Below are 15,083 nucleotides of genomic sequence, written 5' to 3' on the forward strand. Positions count from 1 at the left end.
TTAATCTATATTTTATTAACTCATATTTTTATAAGATTAAAATTAATTAAATATAAAATCCTTTTAAAGAAAATAACAATTTAAAACTAATATATTATTAATTTATGTTTTTATACAAAAATAAATTATCAATATCATTTATATAAATAATAAATTTGATTTTCTTTTAATTTGAATTAAATTTATTATTTGTATTATACTAATATTTATAGTTAACATTTAGTGATAAAAATTATGATTAACTTTGGTTATAAAATCAATGACAAATATACCTATTACAACTTAACAACTAATAAATATTATTTTAGTAACTTATGTAACAGGTTATAATTTTTTTTATAACCTAATTAAACATTAAAATTCATAAAAACATAATAAATTCTTTTGGACATATAAGATATATTATTTATCTTTTTTAAGATTAGAATTCATTCATATAATTATGTATTAATAATTATCTAAATTTTATATTTAAGTCAAAATTAATTTATAATTATATTTAAATTTTATTCTTTATAACTTTAAATCAGATTCATAATAATGACATTATATTATAATATTATAATAAATAAGATTTTTTATACAAATGTAGTAGTAAGATTACACTTATGATAATAAATTAAAAAATAAAAATTGTTATATAAAAAATATCAACAAAAGTAAATAATAAATAAAAATAATTAAATGTGTCTTAAAAAAATATAATTTAATATATTATTGAATGAAATTACATAAAAATATATAATTAAAACATGATAAAATGAAAAAAATTTAAAATATTACGAAAAAATTTAAAATATCAAATTAATTAAACGGTTAAAAAATAATAAAAATAAATAACTAAAAAAATTCAAATAAAAAGCATAGATAAGATTTAATTTTGTATATATCATTTGAATATAATAACAGAAATTATAATAAGAAAAACAATTATATAACTAAAAAATAATAAAGGTTGTTTATATACACCATTATAAAAATCAAATATTGTTTATACTGTTTTGAATACAAAAATTTCCTTTCAAACTCATTCCATACAGAAAATTCACATAAAAAACAGATATGGTTCTGACTATATCCATAAGAATTTATTCGTTATCCCTGTTTTGTATTTTCTTTTTTTCTCGGCCTGTGTTCGACACAGTGGAGTAGTCGTAGGATGTTGGACAGAGTCCCAAAAGAAAAGTAATTTAGCTTACACAAGTTGCGAGCATGATGGACACATGGTTGGGTCTATTCTGTAATACTCTTCCCCTCTCTTTCCCAGTTTCTGCAAGAATCCTCTCATCGTCTTTTTCTTCTTCGTCTTCAATGGCTGCATCTTCATCACACCATCGCTTCCACCATCACCGTCGCTGTTACTCAAATCCCAACCCTCCTCACCCTCAGCCTGCCTTGCTAGTCTTCTCCGGAGGCACCGCCTTCAACGGCGTCATCGAAGAGCTCAAGAATTTCACTAACCGCGTTGCTCACGTTCTTCCTGTTTCCGACGATGGTGGAAGTACTGCGGAGATTGTTCGTGTTCTCGGTACGGCGTTTTGTTAATTAATAATTATAGATTATAATGACCAGTGTTTCTATTTATGGCGATATTTTGCATTGTCGCGGAATCAAATTCTGGGGGCGAGGAATTAAGGATTTGGTTGATTGGGTGAATGCGTGTGCTTGCGTTGCAGGTGGTCCTGCTGTTGGAGACATACGTTCCAGGTGTCTGAGGTTGTCTGATCAAAGTACCGTTGAAGCTCTCGCCGTTAGGAATTTGCTTGGGCATCGTCTACCACTGGATCCATCTCAAGCTAAATCAGAATGGTTGGTACCACATTCTTAGTTTTTGTTTCTTGCCCAATGCCTGATACTTCTGGTTGAATTATGGATAATTTGGCTTGGTCTCCGCTTTCCATGTTACTTGCTTTAATGGTTAACATGTTGGGCCCAGGCTTAATGGATGTGTGCTACTTGCTAGGTTATATCATTTAGGGGTGGTGATTTAATGGATACCTGACGTTGGAGCTTGGGAGTCATGGCCTCTCTCCACTGATTTTGAAATGTTGACATCCTCTTCTTGTACTCTTTGACCCTTGTTTTTTTTTATATTCAGGAAAATGTGAAATGCCCTCCACCCTAATTTTTGGGGAATAGGTTTAGGGAAGGGGGGAAGGAAAGAAAAAGTGAGAGACAGTGGAAAATATATGATAAATTTTGCTATTTGAGTTGAAGATAGAGGAAAGGAAAAATGAGGTCAAAAGGAGATGGAATCATGGTCAGAATAAAGTGAGTGGAATAGCAATAAGTACCCACATATTCCATTGTTTGGAACTCGATGATCTTATTTTTTTAAACGTCCTTCTTTGTGGTATTATATTATCTTTGCATAATTTTATTTTTTTGAAGTTTAATTTCAACCCTGATGACTTGTATAGGTACTCTATTGTGGAAGGTGATCACTTTTTATGGAAAGATGTATCAAAACCCTACAGGGAGACTATTCGAGCTTTTCTGGTTTATTTCCAGAGTCAGGTGATTTCGACAAACGAAGCTGGGGCTATTTTTTGAATATTTCTCGGTTGCCCCCTAAAGTATCTTTTCTTTTTTGCACATATTTTATATGACTTTTTAAATCCTTTTATTTATATTTTAATAATTTGTTTTTGAGATTACGCGCCTTGAGGTGTAGCATTAACTGCGATTGTGCCAATTATTTGTTTTTGGGGGTAAATTATATCCATTTCCTTTCAGGTTTTCCAAAATACACTCAATGCCCTTTACGTTTTTTACCTTACAATAATCTTCCTCCTTTTATATAACACTAGAAATGAACCAGGCAGGAGCCTATATAGATAGAGTGGGTACACAGCATTTTGTTGTCATATAAACTGAAGGAGGTCTAAGTAGGGATAAAATATCCATGGATATGTTTTTGTGTAGTTATATTGTTAAGTAACATTTTTTTTTCCAATTTTTAGCTAAATTATACTAATATGATGATCATAATAACCATTATTCATTATGATATTTGATTAGTTGCTTTAGATCAAGCTTTTTCAATCTTTTATCATTTTTGATTTTGGCATTAAATTTGAACATTCCTTTTGGTCTTTTTATAGATTCTCCATCGGGCAGAAGAATCATTTTGTTTCAGCAACGGCAGGTCTTTTGTTTCTTATTCAGTAACATTGTTGTTGTGATTTTCTTGTTTGCCATAGTGTTTTCTCACCCTAAAAATACCTTGTTTCTATTGATCATATTTGTCATACTATAATGACAAAAGTTGTGTTGCGCATTAACTGTTACATTGTTTCTTTCTTCTTTCTTTACTGGGAGGATAAACTTCAAGTTTTAGATTATGGAATGTGGCACTTTAGTTGGAATATCCAATTGCAAGTTTGGGACTAGAGTCCAACCTTGGGAGCTTGAGATTCTGGTGTGGGGTTTATAAGGTCTAGGGCTCGCCAATTACAGCAGCTAGCTTTTGTGGTGTGGTTTTCGCCTCCCAAGGTCCAGCCAAACATTAGTAAATGGTTCAGAAAAATTATAGGTTATTGTAATGCAATCTATTAGAGAAATGTCAAATAACGGATGCATAGCCAGCGTGCATCTTGATTGGTTTCATAATTCAAATATGTCATGTCAGTTACATGTATAATGCTCAATGCCTATTCCCTATTATTTGATCTTCAGTAAAAGTAATTAAAATTTAGATGGGTAGAATGTCCAATACACAATTCTAGTAGGATTCCATTCCACAATCTTATCTGGTGTAAAACCGGGTTTTCCTGGCCTGAAATAAGTTAAAAGGGACATTATAACTGGTAGGGTTACTTCTTTCGTTCTCCACCTTATTGTTCTCTTTTTGTTGTTGTTGTGCATGTGACACTGACTTAATTTTAGTTTGAAAGATTGCGTACTTGCAGTCTTTTGAAGAGGGTAGTTCTCTTCTAAAAGTATTACATGTAAACTTAATTAGCATCTTCCAGCATTGAAGAAAATAACTTCTTTTTCATAAAACATAGAAATGGTAATAAATGAGAGATGGAAAGGGTTTAACTGCTCTCACGATTCTTTCTCCCTAGATTGATAAATAGCTTCTTCTTGTTTTTGTAATTGTAATTGTATATGCAAGTTCTGTTGTACTTTGGTGTTACCGGTATTTGCCAAGCTGGTTTGTAGAAAGGTTTGACAATCACTACACACTTGTAGAACAACTACCTTACCTTACCAGTATTGTAGACAATAACTACACACCATTTATAAAGGATTTGGCAATCATTGCCAAGACCAATAGAATGGATTGTTCCAACCTGTTGGAGATCATTTAATAGCTTATATAAAGCATCCACATCGAATGTAACTTGATCATTCTCTCTAGTCGAAATAAAGACTTCATTCACATGTCCAAATTACACATAACAATATACCGCTTTTGCTGGTTGAGATTTTGGGTGTAACATTAAAACATTGTAACTGATTTTTATAAATATGCAGCATTGGAAATTTCTTTTTTGCAGGAGCACGCATATTTTTGCAGTCCTTGGATGCTGCAATATTTTTGTTTTCGCGGGTTTCAGATATTCCCCCTGAAAGCCTGGTTCTACCTGTGATTTCTACCAATGACAGACTTACATTAGGTTGTGAACTGTGGGTATGCTGTCAATTTATTTAACTGTATGATTATGATTTCACAGAGGTTTATCATAATAATTCCAAGAGAAAATTTATTTGTTCCTGTCAAACGAACTTCATATAGGAATTCACAAAAATTATTGACCTGTTATTTCATTATTATTGCACTATCTTATTTTGTTCTCTAATATCCCTATAGGATGGAACTATTATACGGGGACAAAATGAAATTTCTCATCCAACCAGAGGAACAATTGAGCTTATTAAGAAGGTATGCTCTTGTATTGTTACATTATGTCTCTTCCAATGATAATTTGTTTATATTTCTTCCATGGATGTGAAAAGAACTTGATAACTTGTATATGTTTTGGTGAGGGGGGAATTTTTCCTTCCAAATTATTGGTGGATATTGATTTTAAGTTGAAATATAGAATGATTATTTTGTTCCTTTGCTTTTTCTTGTTTTTTTTTTTTTATAAATTTTCGTGAGGGAATTTTACCTTCCAATGTAAAGTTGGATTATAATTTTAAAGTGAATTATAGATATTATTTTCCCTTTTACATTTTGTAATTAGTAATTGCATAGTGGTGATTGGAATGCCCATCTAGTGGATGTCTATGCAATTGATTGAGATTTTACAAAGTGCTGCTGGTTCTTAGTCTCTATAGAGTGAGAGAAGAAGAGACCCATTTCTTTAATGACTGAGCAAAGTAAATATAGGCTTTACAATTTGTACATGGATGATTAAGATTAAAAACTTACAAAAGTTACGTGACTTTTTAAAATCTCACATTACATGACTTCTGTTTTAAATTAACCATTCACAATATGATCTAATTGTGAAAATTTACTTTTCTTGTTCTCACATAAAAATGCCCTCATGGTGAATAGATTTCTTATAAATATTATATTTCTCGTGTTAACATTTTATATTTTCATGGGTAGGGAAGTTTTTCAACTCCAGCACTTCCTTCAAGAATAAAACGGGTGTTCTACATGTCCAGTGAGGGAAAAAATTTGCTGCATGAGGTAAGTACTGTCTCGTTTGACCCACTTATTTCACATGTTGAAGGATCAACAATTACCACATCTTATTACGCGTTACCATCAACAATTACCATCATCAATAGTGATAATCGATGCATATATGGAAGATGCAAACAGAGGGGAAATTTATTTAATTATATTTATTGTAAATGAAAATAAAGAAACCAGGGGAAGTTATCCCATAATTAGCATGGATTTGTATTCTGTCTTTCATTGAAGTGTGTAGCATAATATTAGATTAAAAAATATTTTTTCATTTGTTAATGTAAAAGAATGAAGAAGTCAAATGAGATGGAGGTAAAGAGTAAAGACATGCTCTGTTGACAGAAAAGAAATGGTAAAAAATAAAATAAAAAATATGGATAAACTAATAACTTTCATTCTGATTTAATGCCAATTAGAGAACCTTACGTGGAGGAGAGCCATTTTGCATGGAATGATACTTACATGGTCTAACTCTCCTTATTTGGTCCGAACTAGAGTTATTATCTTTTTATAACAAGGTTTCAACTTTTAGTCTACATGAGGTTCAAACTTGAACTGGGGATGGGGGAACACTTTTAACATGGAGCTAAATAAGCAACATGTATTTTGAAGGTGGGTACAGTTTTTATTTGTCTGCTTCCATTATGAAAATATCAATACTCGGTGCCTTTTAAATTTGCTTATCTCACTGTAGAAATCTAAATATGGATTTGGATTTTAGGTCCAAATTTATAAAAAAAAAAAATTATAATTGGAACTGCTTTTTCTCTGTGAATAGGTCTTTCCCTCAGTTAATGCGGCTGTGTTAGAGTGGTTAAATAATGTGGACTGCATTGTGTATGGCATGGGCTCTCTTTTTACCTCAATCTGCCCCTCACTGGTAAAGATTCTTATTATTGATTATTTCATATATTTGACAACTCTGATATTCATTTTGGCTGTTGAGGATTATATGCTAGGCCCTCTACTTTGTCCATATTATGTCTAAATTTTGGAAAACATGATTGTTCAACTCTTTAAGTATTTATTGATTACTTGATTAATATGTAATATATTAGTTGGAACAAACTTCTAGCTTCATTACTTATAACGATGGGTCTCTCATTAGAAGTTTACGGAAAATTTTTGCTAGGTGTTACTGGGAATTGGGGAGATTATTTCTTCAAGGTCCTGCCTCAAGGTAATTTTTGTAGTATGTTAGTTTTTGCTTTGGTTATCTGCAGAAAGTGTAATATACCTCCTACCTTGTTATAATAGAGAAATAAAGACTTGACAAAATTACCTTTTTTTGTGAAAGAAATAAAGTTATAAAGTGGTCTAACTTTGCTTGACTGCTGCACGAGACAAAATGGACCATAAGCTGCTGATATTTTACTATTGGCACACGTCAGTGCTTCCATGATTCCTTGCTTTCTGGTCCCACTGTAGTGGCATTAGAGTGCTTCCATCAACGAGTTGCATGCCTTTATTTTTAAATATGCAAGCATGTTTCTAGATACACAAAGCTTGCTGTTATTAAGTGGAAATTAATTCTTTCTTGCATAGTTTTGCTGATAGCTCTTACTTGAGATTCAGACTGTTGAATCAATTCTTTTAGGGTGTCTTCTTGGATTGGATTGCGAAATGGTAACATTCAAAACTATACCTTTTCAGCTTACTAATTTGATTCAGAAAAATGTAGGTACTTATGTTAAATGGTACATGGGACCGGGAAACTAATGGATTTTCAGCTTCTTGTTTTGTAACTGCCATTACTGATGCTCTAAATCGAACATATGGAGAACCTAGCAATCGCTTACAGAATCTTGTGAGTGAAAATTCCTCTGTTCTCTATAATTCTTTTACTGTTTTCAAATTAAAACATTTGATTCACGCGATTCTCTTAGAGAGATGTTATTATACTTTGCTTATTAAAGTGGTACACTGTTAAAATAAATGCTTGATCGATCTCTCGGATAAATTTTACTGACCCTCTCTTTTCAGCCGAAAATATACCCTGAATGCTAAGTTAAACATTTTATAATAAATATATTTTTTGTTTTGTTTTTGGCAACTCTACGAATTACTTATTTCCTATGTGCCAAGGCTAATTAAGAATCACATTTTTTTTTAAACACAGTTATATCCATTTCCTCATCTGCATGAAGTGAAGTGAAGTGCAGTGTACCTTCTCTCTTGTTTTTAGTTTTTGTATTATTCTTCGTAATCTGTTCTTTAATACTGGATTTTCCAAGAAACATCACATAAAAATATGTAGAATGTAGGGATGTTTAGCTGTGACTCTGTTACTATAATTTCCGTAATTAACTTCTAACGTCTGTCCCCTGCCTTCTCCATTCTTTTTACATCTTTGACATAATCCCCAGAAAAATACTACCTTATCTTTTAGTGTTTTCTAAATATTTTCATTTGATACATCATGAATTACTCGGTATGTAAAATGTTTCAACAACTTTAGATACAATTATCATATAAAATGAAAACCAAAAAAAAGCACTGTACACAATGAATGATGTAATATAGGTAATTTATGCGCTGTTAATGTTTGATGCAGCCAAATCAGTATATAAATACCCTTTTGGTGCCGAGAAATGGTGAAATTCCAGTTGATACAGACAGTTTGGCTGCCCAAGGAATATTTGACGTGGTATGTCTTTTAAATCTGTTCATTTTGTGTTATGAAGTGGATAGAATCTCTTCTATGCAGGATGAAGATATATTCCAAGATTGTTTGTTTGAAATTTGCTGTGAACAAGTTCATGCATGGATCAGGCACTTGGTCTAAGAATTAACGTTAATATACTACTAATTTAAAACTTGTGTAAACAGTAAACGTAGTGATTGAACACGTATCAACTTTAAGCAGTTGCTCTAAAGCCAGACTTTGATATTGTTACAAATTAGTGATTTAACACTTCATGGAAATGTATTGTTCTTATGGTACAGGATACGTGGTAATTTTATGTATTTCTCAAATTTGCAGATACTTGTTGACTCCATACGAGATCCTAAGGTGGGTATAATTTATGATCCGAGTTCGCTGATTAGATCTCTAGCAGACTTAACAGACAGGTACATGAAGTCGCAAGTTAATGGCTTAATCGATACCAGACGGTAATCATTAAATAAGAGTCACTGGAATTATCATTATTTGATTGTGAATCAAAATGTATTATATGTAGCTTTTTCCAGGATTATAAATAGTTGCTATTTCAGGAACTTCTTGTGAATGTAATATGATAACAATTTAATATGCTTTAAACCTTTTTATTTTTTGTTATAAGTTTTTAGAATTTTAATTTTTGAATACTTTTTTTTTATTTAATCAATATGTTTTATTATAGAATAGTCCAAATCCTTTATAGATATGGATTACTACGAATTCTCTAGGCCAATGCGCCATTAATGTGGAGGGCTATTTGGCATTGTGCACAAGTGATGCCATTACAGTCAAATGGAATATCGGATCTAACAAGCATTTTCTATTGTGGAATAAAAGATGAAATATCGATCCACGAAATATACTCAATTACATAACGTAACATCGATAGTTTTATTATTTGAAAAAGTTAAAAATAAATTATTGAAAGGGTATATAAAAGAACTGATGCGAAACTGTATTTATTGTTTAAAAACAGAGACTATTACAATAATAAAAAAATGTGACAATAAACTAAGTCTAGAAAATACAATTATCCCTACTGACCAGGGTTTATTCAAAACAGAAACAAATCAATAAAAAAACTGTTTCAATTATCAATGACTAATCAGTATATTAATCAGTATAAGAACATGTGCAAGAAAAACCAAATTTCTTAGTTGCCATTGCTTAGTCTGATTTCTATCTCTCTTATGCTAATAACATCTGAGATCTGTCCCACAATATAGCCAATAAAGTGAACTTCACTTTATTTCAGTGTACACAAAATTTAGAAAAAGTTGACTATAATTCCAATTTTAATTTTGTAAGATAATTGACAATACTTTTTTATTATAATAATTTGTATATAAATTTAATGAAAGAAGAAAAACATTAAATTCTATATTATTAATATATTATTATGATGAATTAAATAATTTAACAATTTTATTATGATGAATTAAAAGCTTATAAATTAAAAGATGGTATAAAATTAATTAATGCAATGATAATTGGTGTGACTAAATTATTTAAATGTTTTTAACTTTAAATTTCACTTGAAAGGAAGTTTGTAAAATTAAAATATTAGGATAAAAGCTTAAACTTCACCATTAATTTGTTGAGGTTTAGCGGAAACAATTTTATTACAATGACAAACTCTTAGTTCATGCATTATTAACAATATTTGAAAACTCCTTTCAAATATTTTTCACGTTAAAAAAATTAATTATCTTATATAATAAAAAAATCATTAAATCATTACAAATTTGTCACCTTTTTACAAAATCCAAAGTGATATTTGATTTATTAAAATACTATATTTATTTTATTTTTCATAAATCAAGTTAAAATTATAGTTTGTATTATAAATTTTTATTTTGAAATTTTGAAATTTTTTTCCTCCCTTATTTAAAGAGTTGCAAAAAAAGTAATAGAAAAAGCCATTAAAAACTCAGTCCCTTGCCTGTTTTCATATTCTGGAAATGACAGTAAATTCGGTTCAAAGCCAAATTCTAAATGTGCACAGTAAACACGTCTAATTAGAAAATTAAAGTGTTTAGTGGTATATTTGGAACACTTTTTAATTTGATTTATTTGGAAAAAAAAAAAAGAAAAATCATCTTTGAAGCAAATTAGAGTGTGAATTGGCAAGAACTATAGGGGACAAGACAGATAAATAACAAAAAGATTAAACATAAAGGGTAGAAAGAAGGAGTGTTGAAAAAATGAAATGCAGAGGAAGTTGGGAGGAATGAATGCATTAAAAGACTAACAGAAGAAAGTGGCGATAATGGCGACTACTTTCCACTATTTGGGTGGGACTTGGTGCAAAGAACTTTCCGTCCCTTGGCACGTCGTCGTCTTAAAATAGCTCTTCCACCAGGTGTGCTCATTCGTTTGCGGAAACCATGAGTGCGTGCCAATGATTTTCTTGATCTGTTTCTCTTTGTCTGACAAAGAGCAGCCTTCCCTGCCCTCACAACCAACCCACCACCTTTTCCTCTTCTCGCCCCAACATTAGATGTCAACTCCAATCCAAGTGACAACCCTTCACATTCACAATTTACTTCACATCAACAACAACTCCTATGCTCATTTGCAAATTAAACAAATCTGTCAAACACTTCAAACCCTGTCAACTATTACTAACAATACTAACAACTCTAGTTTTCCGCCCTCTCTTTATCTTTTTTCTTTGCTAAGTTATTTACTGTGAAGTTTCAATGCCAAAATGTGTTGAATTTTAATCATAGATTTAGTTATTGCTGGAGTTCTTAAATGCTATCAACCATGTTGATGAAAGGATGCCACTGACATATTCTTAACTGATGCACCTAAGATCTAGATGTAATCTTTGAACCATATTGGGCTCATTGGAGTCTCTTCTCCATCACAACCTACCAAAATTCTTTGAGCCAGGAGGATTAATAAACTCAACTAAACCATAAAAGTTCTGGAATCATTTGTTCTTATGTTATTATTGGTGGTCAAGTCTCATTTAGAGTTTCCCAGCCTAAAAACGAGTAAATTTAGCAAAATGTAAGTGAAAAACATTCAGAAATGCATCTTAAGGATTTTGGATTATGGATGGTATCATGGTTTGTTACCACACTCAAGGTAATATTATAACCAGATCACAAATCCTTAGAGAGAGAAGAGGAAAGAATTTCATTACAACAACTAAACAATGCCGCACTCATTCAGCATCTTAAAAATTTCCATTCAGGGAAACTGGTATGTATAGTCAAGTTCATAGGATTTGTTCAGACTGGATAACATATTCAGACTTCAAAGCTACTAATTGCATTTAATCCGAAAACCAAAGGTTAAAAATGCAAGCATTTTAAACAGGTATTATTGTTCTAAACAGTGATAAAAGGCTTGTTATGGTACTCGTGTACTACATAAATATATTTGATTGGCTTCACTTACAACCCATTTCATCGGCAAGTGGTGGCATCAACTCCTACAAGCTTAAATTGTCACAAAGAAATCCCTTTCAAAACCCAGAAGAGTAACTTCCGTTCCAAATTGTGTCCATGTTCAAGTTAAATTAAACCTAACCACAAAAGCATGTTTTTTTTTTTTTTTTCAAAAACCCATTAGCAACATAAATCCCTACATTCCTATTAAAACAAAGAGAAATCACTTCCAATTCAAAACTGCCACTTTTCCAACTAGAACAGCTATTAAAAAAAATGTTTAAGCTTGACATACCATACATTGACAAGGAAGAATTCAGCACTTCCTAAATAAAACTAACAAAAACAATGATAACAAAGGCAGAAGGAAATTCACCAAGAGTAACCGATTTAAAAAAGACCTAGTGTGTAATTAGCGAAGAATGAGATGGGAAATAAAGGCGAGGAGTGAGTACCTGTAAAGGAGGAAGAGAGATGGGAAGGAGAGGAGAGGAAGGAAGAATGGAGGAGAGGAGAGCGAACGTTGAAGAAACTGCTGCGGCCAACGTTGAGAGAGAGTGAAGATGGTTTTGGGGCAGTGAGAATGAGAGAAGCTGAGGGACTGGGCACTTTCGTGGCTATGCAAAGCGATAAGGAAGCCATTATACACCTTTTTGGTTTCTGCACCTCTCTGAATACAGTTTAAAGAGAGCGATGGGGAGAATATCAATATTGTAGTATATAAATATTAATCATGTAAGAAATTTCAATTGGGGATGTAGCTCAAATGGTAGAGCGCTCGCTTTGCATGCGAGAGGTACAGGGTTCGATCCCCTGCATCTCCACTATTTATTATTTTTGTTTCAATTTTTATTTAATTATAATTACTAGTGTTTCTACATTTGCCGAATCAAATTTTTGGTTTGGTTTCCTGCCCAGTATTTTGAATCTGGGTGCTACTTTTATTTGCGAGCTTCTTCCTCTATAAATATTTCAATACTCTGCAGCTGCCAAATTTGGTTATATTTCCCTCTTCTAATGCACAGCTGTATTAGAGTGCTTAAAACATTTTAGGAGTAGAGGGTTAGATATTATTGTTGATTAATATTCAAGTCAGTATTTATTGATTGCCTGATTAATATCTAATTAATTGGATCAGAGTAGATTGTTTATTTTAAATTTACTGTAGACAATTTCATCCATGGATCTGGCATTTGGTCTAGGAATTATTGTTAATTAACTATTGATGCCAAACATTAAGCCGTTGCTCAAAAGTTTGACTTTTTATACTATCACATATTAGTGATTTAACGCTTAAACATGGAAATGTGTATTCTTATTTTGGTACCGGATCTTAGTATATCAGAAACATACATTAAATAAGAGTAATGATATTTTCACACCTTAAATTTTCTCTGTGCCCATTAAATAAGAATAATACATTAAATAAGAGTAATGATACTCATTTAACATTATCTTTTCTAACTTTTCACTTTTTTTCTTTAATATATAAAATTTCACTTTTTCATAATTGTTTTACCCTACAATAAATAAATGTATAAAAAGATCATTCTAAGTGTACAATAACTAAATTTTAAGGGTGTACTTATTATTTTTGAAAACGACAATTTCTCTTCTTATTTTAAACTTTTCTTCTCTAAAGAACAAATACATTTTTCACTCCCTCTACTTCATTTATCTTCTTTTTTTTCAACATATTTTCTTCAATTTTCTTTCCTTTTCCAACATTGATTATGAGAATTGAAAAGACAACATTGAATATATATTTAAGAAAAGAATTACTTTGAAACATTTTTTATATTTATTTGACATATTATTTTTTACTTTTTTATTATAAAAAACATATGAAATGAATATAATCTGTTATTGTCTTATTTTTAAATAAGAATATTTTAGAAAATAACTTATATTTTTAAATGGGAATAATTGAGAGAGTAACTTATATTTTTTTACAATAAGGATATTTGAGAGGGAAACTTATATTGTTTCACTATATAAGAATATTTGAGGGAGTAAATTGTATTTATCAATGCATGTAACAAAAACAAAACAAATTCATTCCAACATAATCCACAAACGTCTGATACATTGTTTGATAGAAGAAACCAATAACTTCGAAGGTACACAAAATAAGAAGACATAAACCTTGTTTGTAGAAATGGTTAAAACATCAGATACATTAGAAAGATATACGAGATGTTCGAAGTCACCAAAATAATATTATAACAGAGAACACAAAAGGATTGGGTAAATTTAATTTGAAACAAAAGTTGGATAAGAAGGTTTCATAGTCTCGCCACAAACACCTCCATGCACACCACTGCCCCTCAGTAACTTCATGTATCCGTTCTCTCCCCATCTTTCACCCCATGAATTCTTTATCAACCAGTACTTTTTTCCGTCTTCGGTGGCGCCATAACCAATGATTGTAACTGCGTGGTTGAGCTCAGGGCCGCATGGTCCCTCAAATACATCGCTCTCGTATAACCTAAAATTTTGATTAATAGCAACGGCAACTGACACGGGTTGCTTCGCCACGGCTTGTAGTAGTTGTTCTTCGCTATTTTCAGGTACATCTACATATCCACTTATTTGAGCTGCGAGCTGTGCCGTCTGGCATCTTCCACCAGTTGCTTGGTATGGGTAATCGTTTTCGGAAGCAATACCTCCGTTTTCTTTTATATAGTTGAATGCATTATCCATGTAACCTCCCTGACACCCATGATTATCGTTATCACAGTCCACTAATTGTTGCTCCGAGAATGAGATCAACTTTTTGTTAGTTATTTGGAAAATGCCTTCTACAGCTGCCACGGCTGAAAAGGCCCAACAGCATGCTGCAATTTAACCATGGAGTAGACTAATGTCACAAGTGAAAGAGATCAAATTGTTCAGTATAAAACAGAAGATGAAGTTGTGATTACATACCACATACACCTTGGTCCTTAACATTGGTGACGGCTCCTCTCTCTCTCCAGTCCAAGCTTTTTGGAATATCCTTCACATTCAAGGGTGTAGCTGGGGTTGAACGTGGTAGGCTTGAGTTCACCTTGAGTCCTGTGTGTGAAGCGATAAACTCTTCTTCGGTTAAGTCAGAAAATGGATTCAGTCCCAACCTGTAATTCTTGTTCCCAGCATTGTTGAACTTCTCTATGTATTCCAAGTTCTTTACAAATATTTTGAACCGTTTTCCTTTNTCTGCATCATCAGCGTATGTGCGTCCGTGTTGGGACTTCCAGTGCTGGAATGCTTCAGCAACAGAAGATTCATACAATGTTCGGGACATAGCTTGATAAGCACATGTCCACAACATCACAGCGCAAACAGCAATGAAATGCTTCATTTGAACTGAAGTAGCCATTTTCTT

General features: G+C 31.8%; 3 protein-coding genes and 1 non-coding gene across 5 annotated transcripts; 2 read left to right on the forward strand and 2 right to left on the reverse strand.

Moving 5' to 3' along the window:
• The first annotated feature begins 1,080 nt into the window (after positions 1-1,080).
• Positions 1,081-8,934, forward strand: LOC106775996 (uncharacterized protein YNL011C). Of its 2 annotated transcripts, XM_014663278.2 has the most exons (12): positions 1,083-1,528; positions 1,677-1,809; positions 2,421-2,517; positions 3,105-3,148; positions 4,483-4,639; positions 4,820-4,891; positions 5,567-5,650; positions 6,432-6,533; positions 6,786-6,833; positions 7,335-7,460; positions 8,208-8,300; positions 8,637-8,933. In XM_014663278.2, the coding sequence occupies exons 1-12, from the start codon at positions 1,213-1,215 to the stop codon at positions 8,769-8,771; spliced, it is 1,407 nt and encodes a 468-aa protein (XP_014518764.1). In that variant the 5' UTR covers positions 1,083-1,212; the 3' UTR covers positions 8,772-8,933. The 2 variants fall into 2 exon arrangements, with proteins under 2 accessions (XP_022642441.1, XP_014518764.1); XM_022786720.1 differs by lacking the exon at positions 7,335-7,460 and having other exon boundaries at positions 1,081-1,528; positions 8,637-8,934.
• Positions 8,935-10,465: 1,531 nt separating this feature from the next.
• Positions 10,466-12,386, reverse strand: LOC106775197 (50S ribosomal protein L34, chloroplastic). Its single transcript, XM_014662280.2, has 2 exons — positions 12,172-12,386; positions 10,466-10,842 (listed from the first exon to the last, which is right to left on the reverse strand). The coding sequence occupies exons 1-2, from the start codon at positions 12,356-12,358 to the stop codon at positions 10,592-10,594; spliced, it is 438 nt and encodes a 145-aa protein (XP_014517766.1). The 5' UTR covers positions 12,359-12,386; the 3' UTR covers positions 10,466-10,591.
• Positions 12,387-12,467: 81 nt separating this feature from the next.
• On the forward strand, positions 12,468-12,540 carry TRNAA-UGC. The gene has a single exon. It is a non-coding gene; the product is annotated as a tRNA-Ala (tRNA).
• A 1,409-nt stretch (positions 12,541-13,949) lies between these two features.
• Positions 13,950-15,059, reverse strand: LOC106774951 (ervatamin-B-like). The gene is made up of 2 exons (XM_014661975.2): positions 14,645-15,059; positions 13,950-14,553 (listed from the first exon to the last, which is right to left on the reverse strand). The coding sequence occupies exons 1-2, from the start codon at positions 15,057-15,059 to the stop codon at positions 13,970-13,972; spliced, it is 999 nt and encodes a 332-aa protein (XP_014517461.1). The 3' UTR covers positions 13,950-13,969.
• Positions 15,060-15,083: the final 24 nt, after the last annotated feature.

This window comes from Vigna radiata, chromosome 10, assembly GCF_000741045.1.
Source record: "Vigna radiata var. radiata cultivar VC1973A chromosome 10, Vradiata_ver6, whole genome shotgun sequence".
NCBI lineage: Eukaryota > Viridiplantae > Streptophyta > Magnoliopsida > Fabales > Fabaceae > Vigna > Vigna radiata.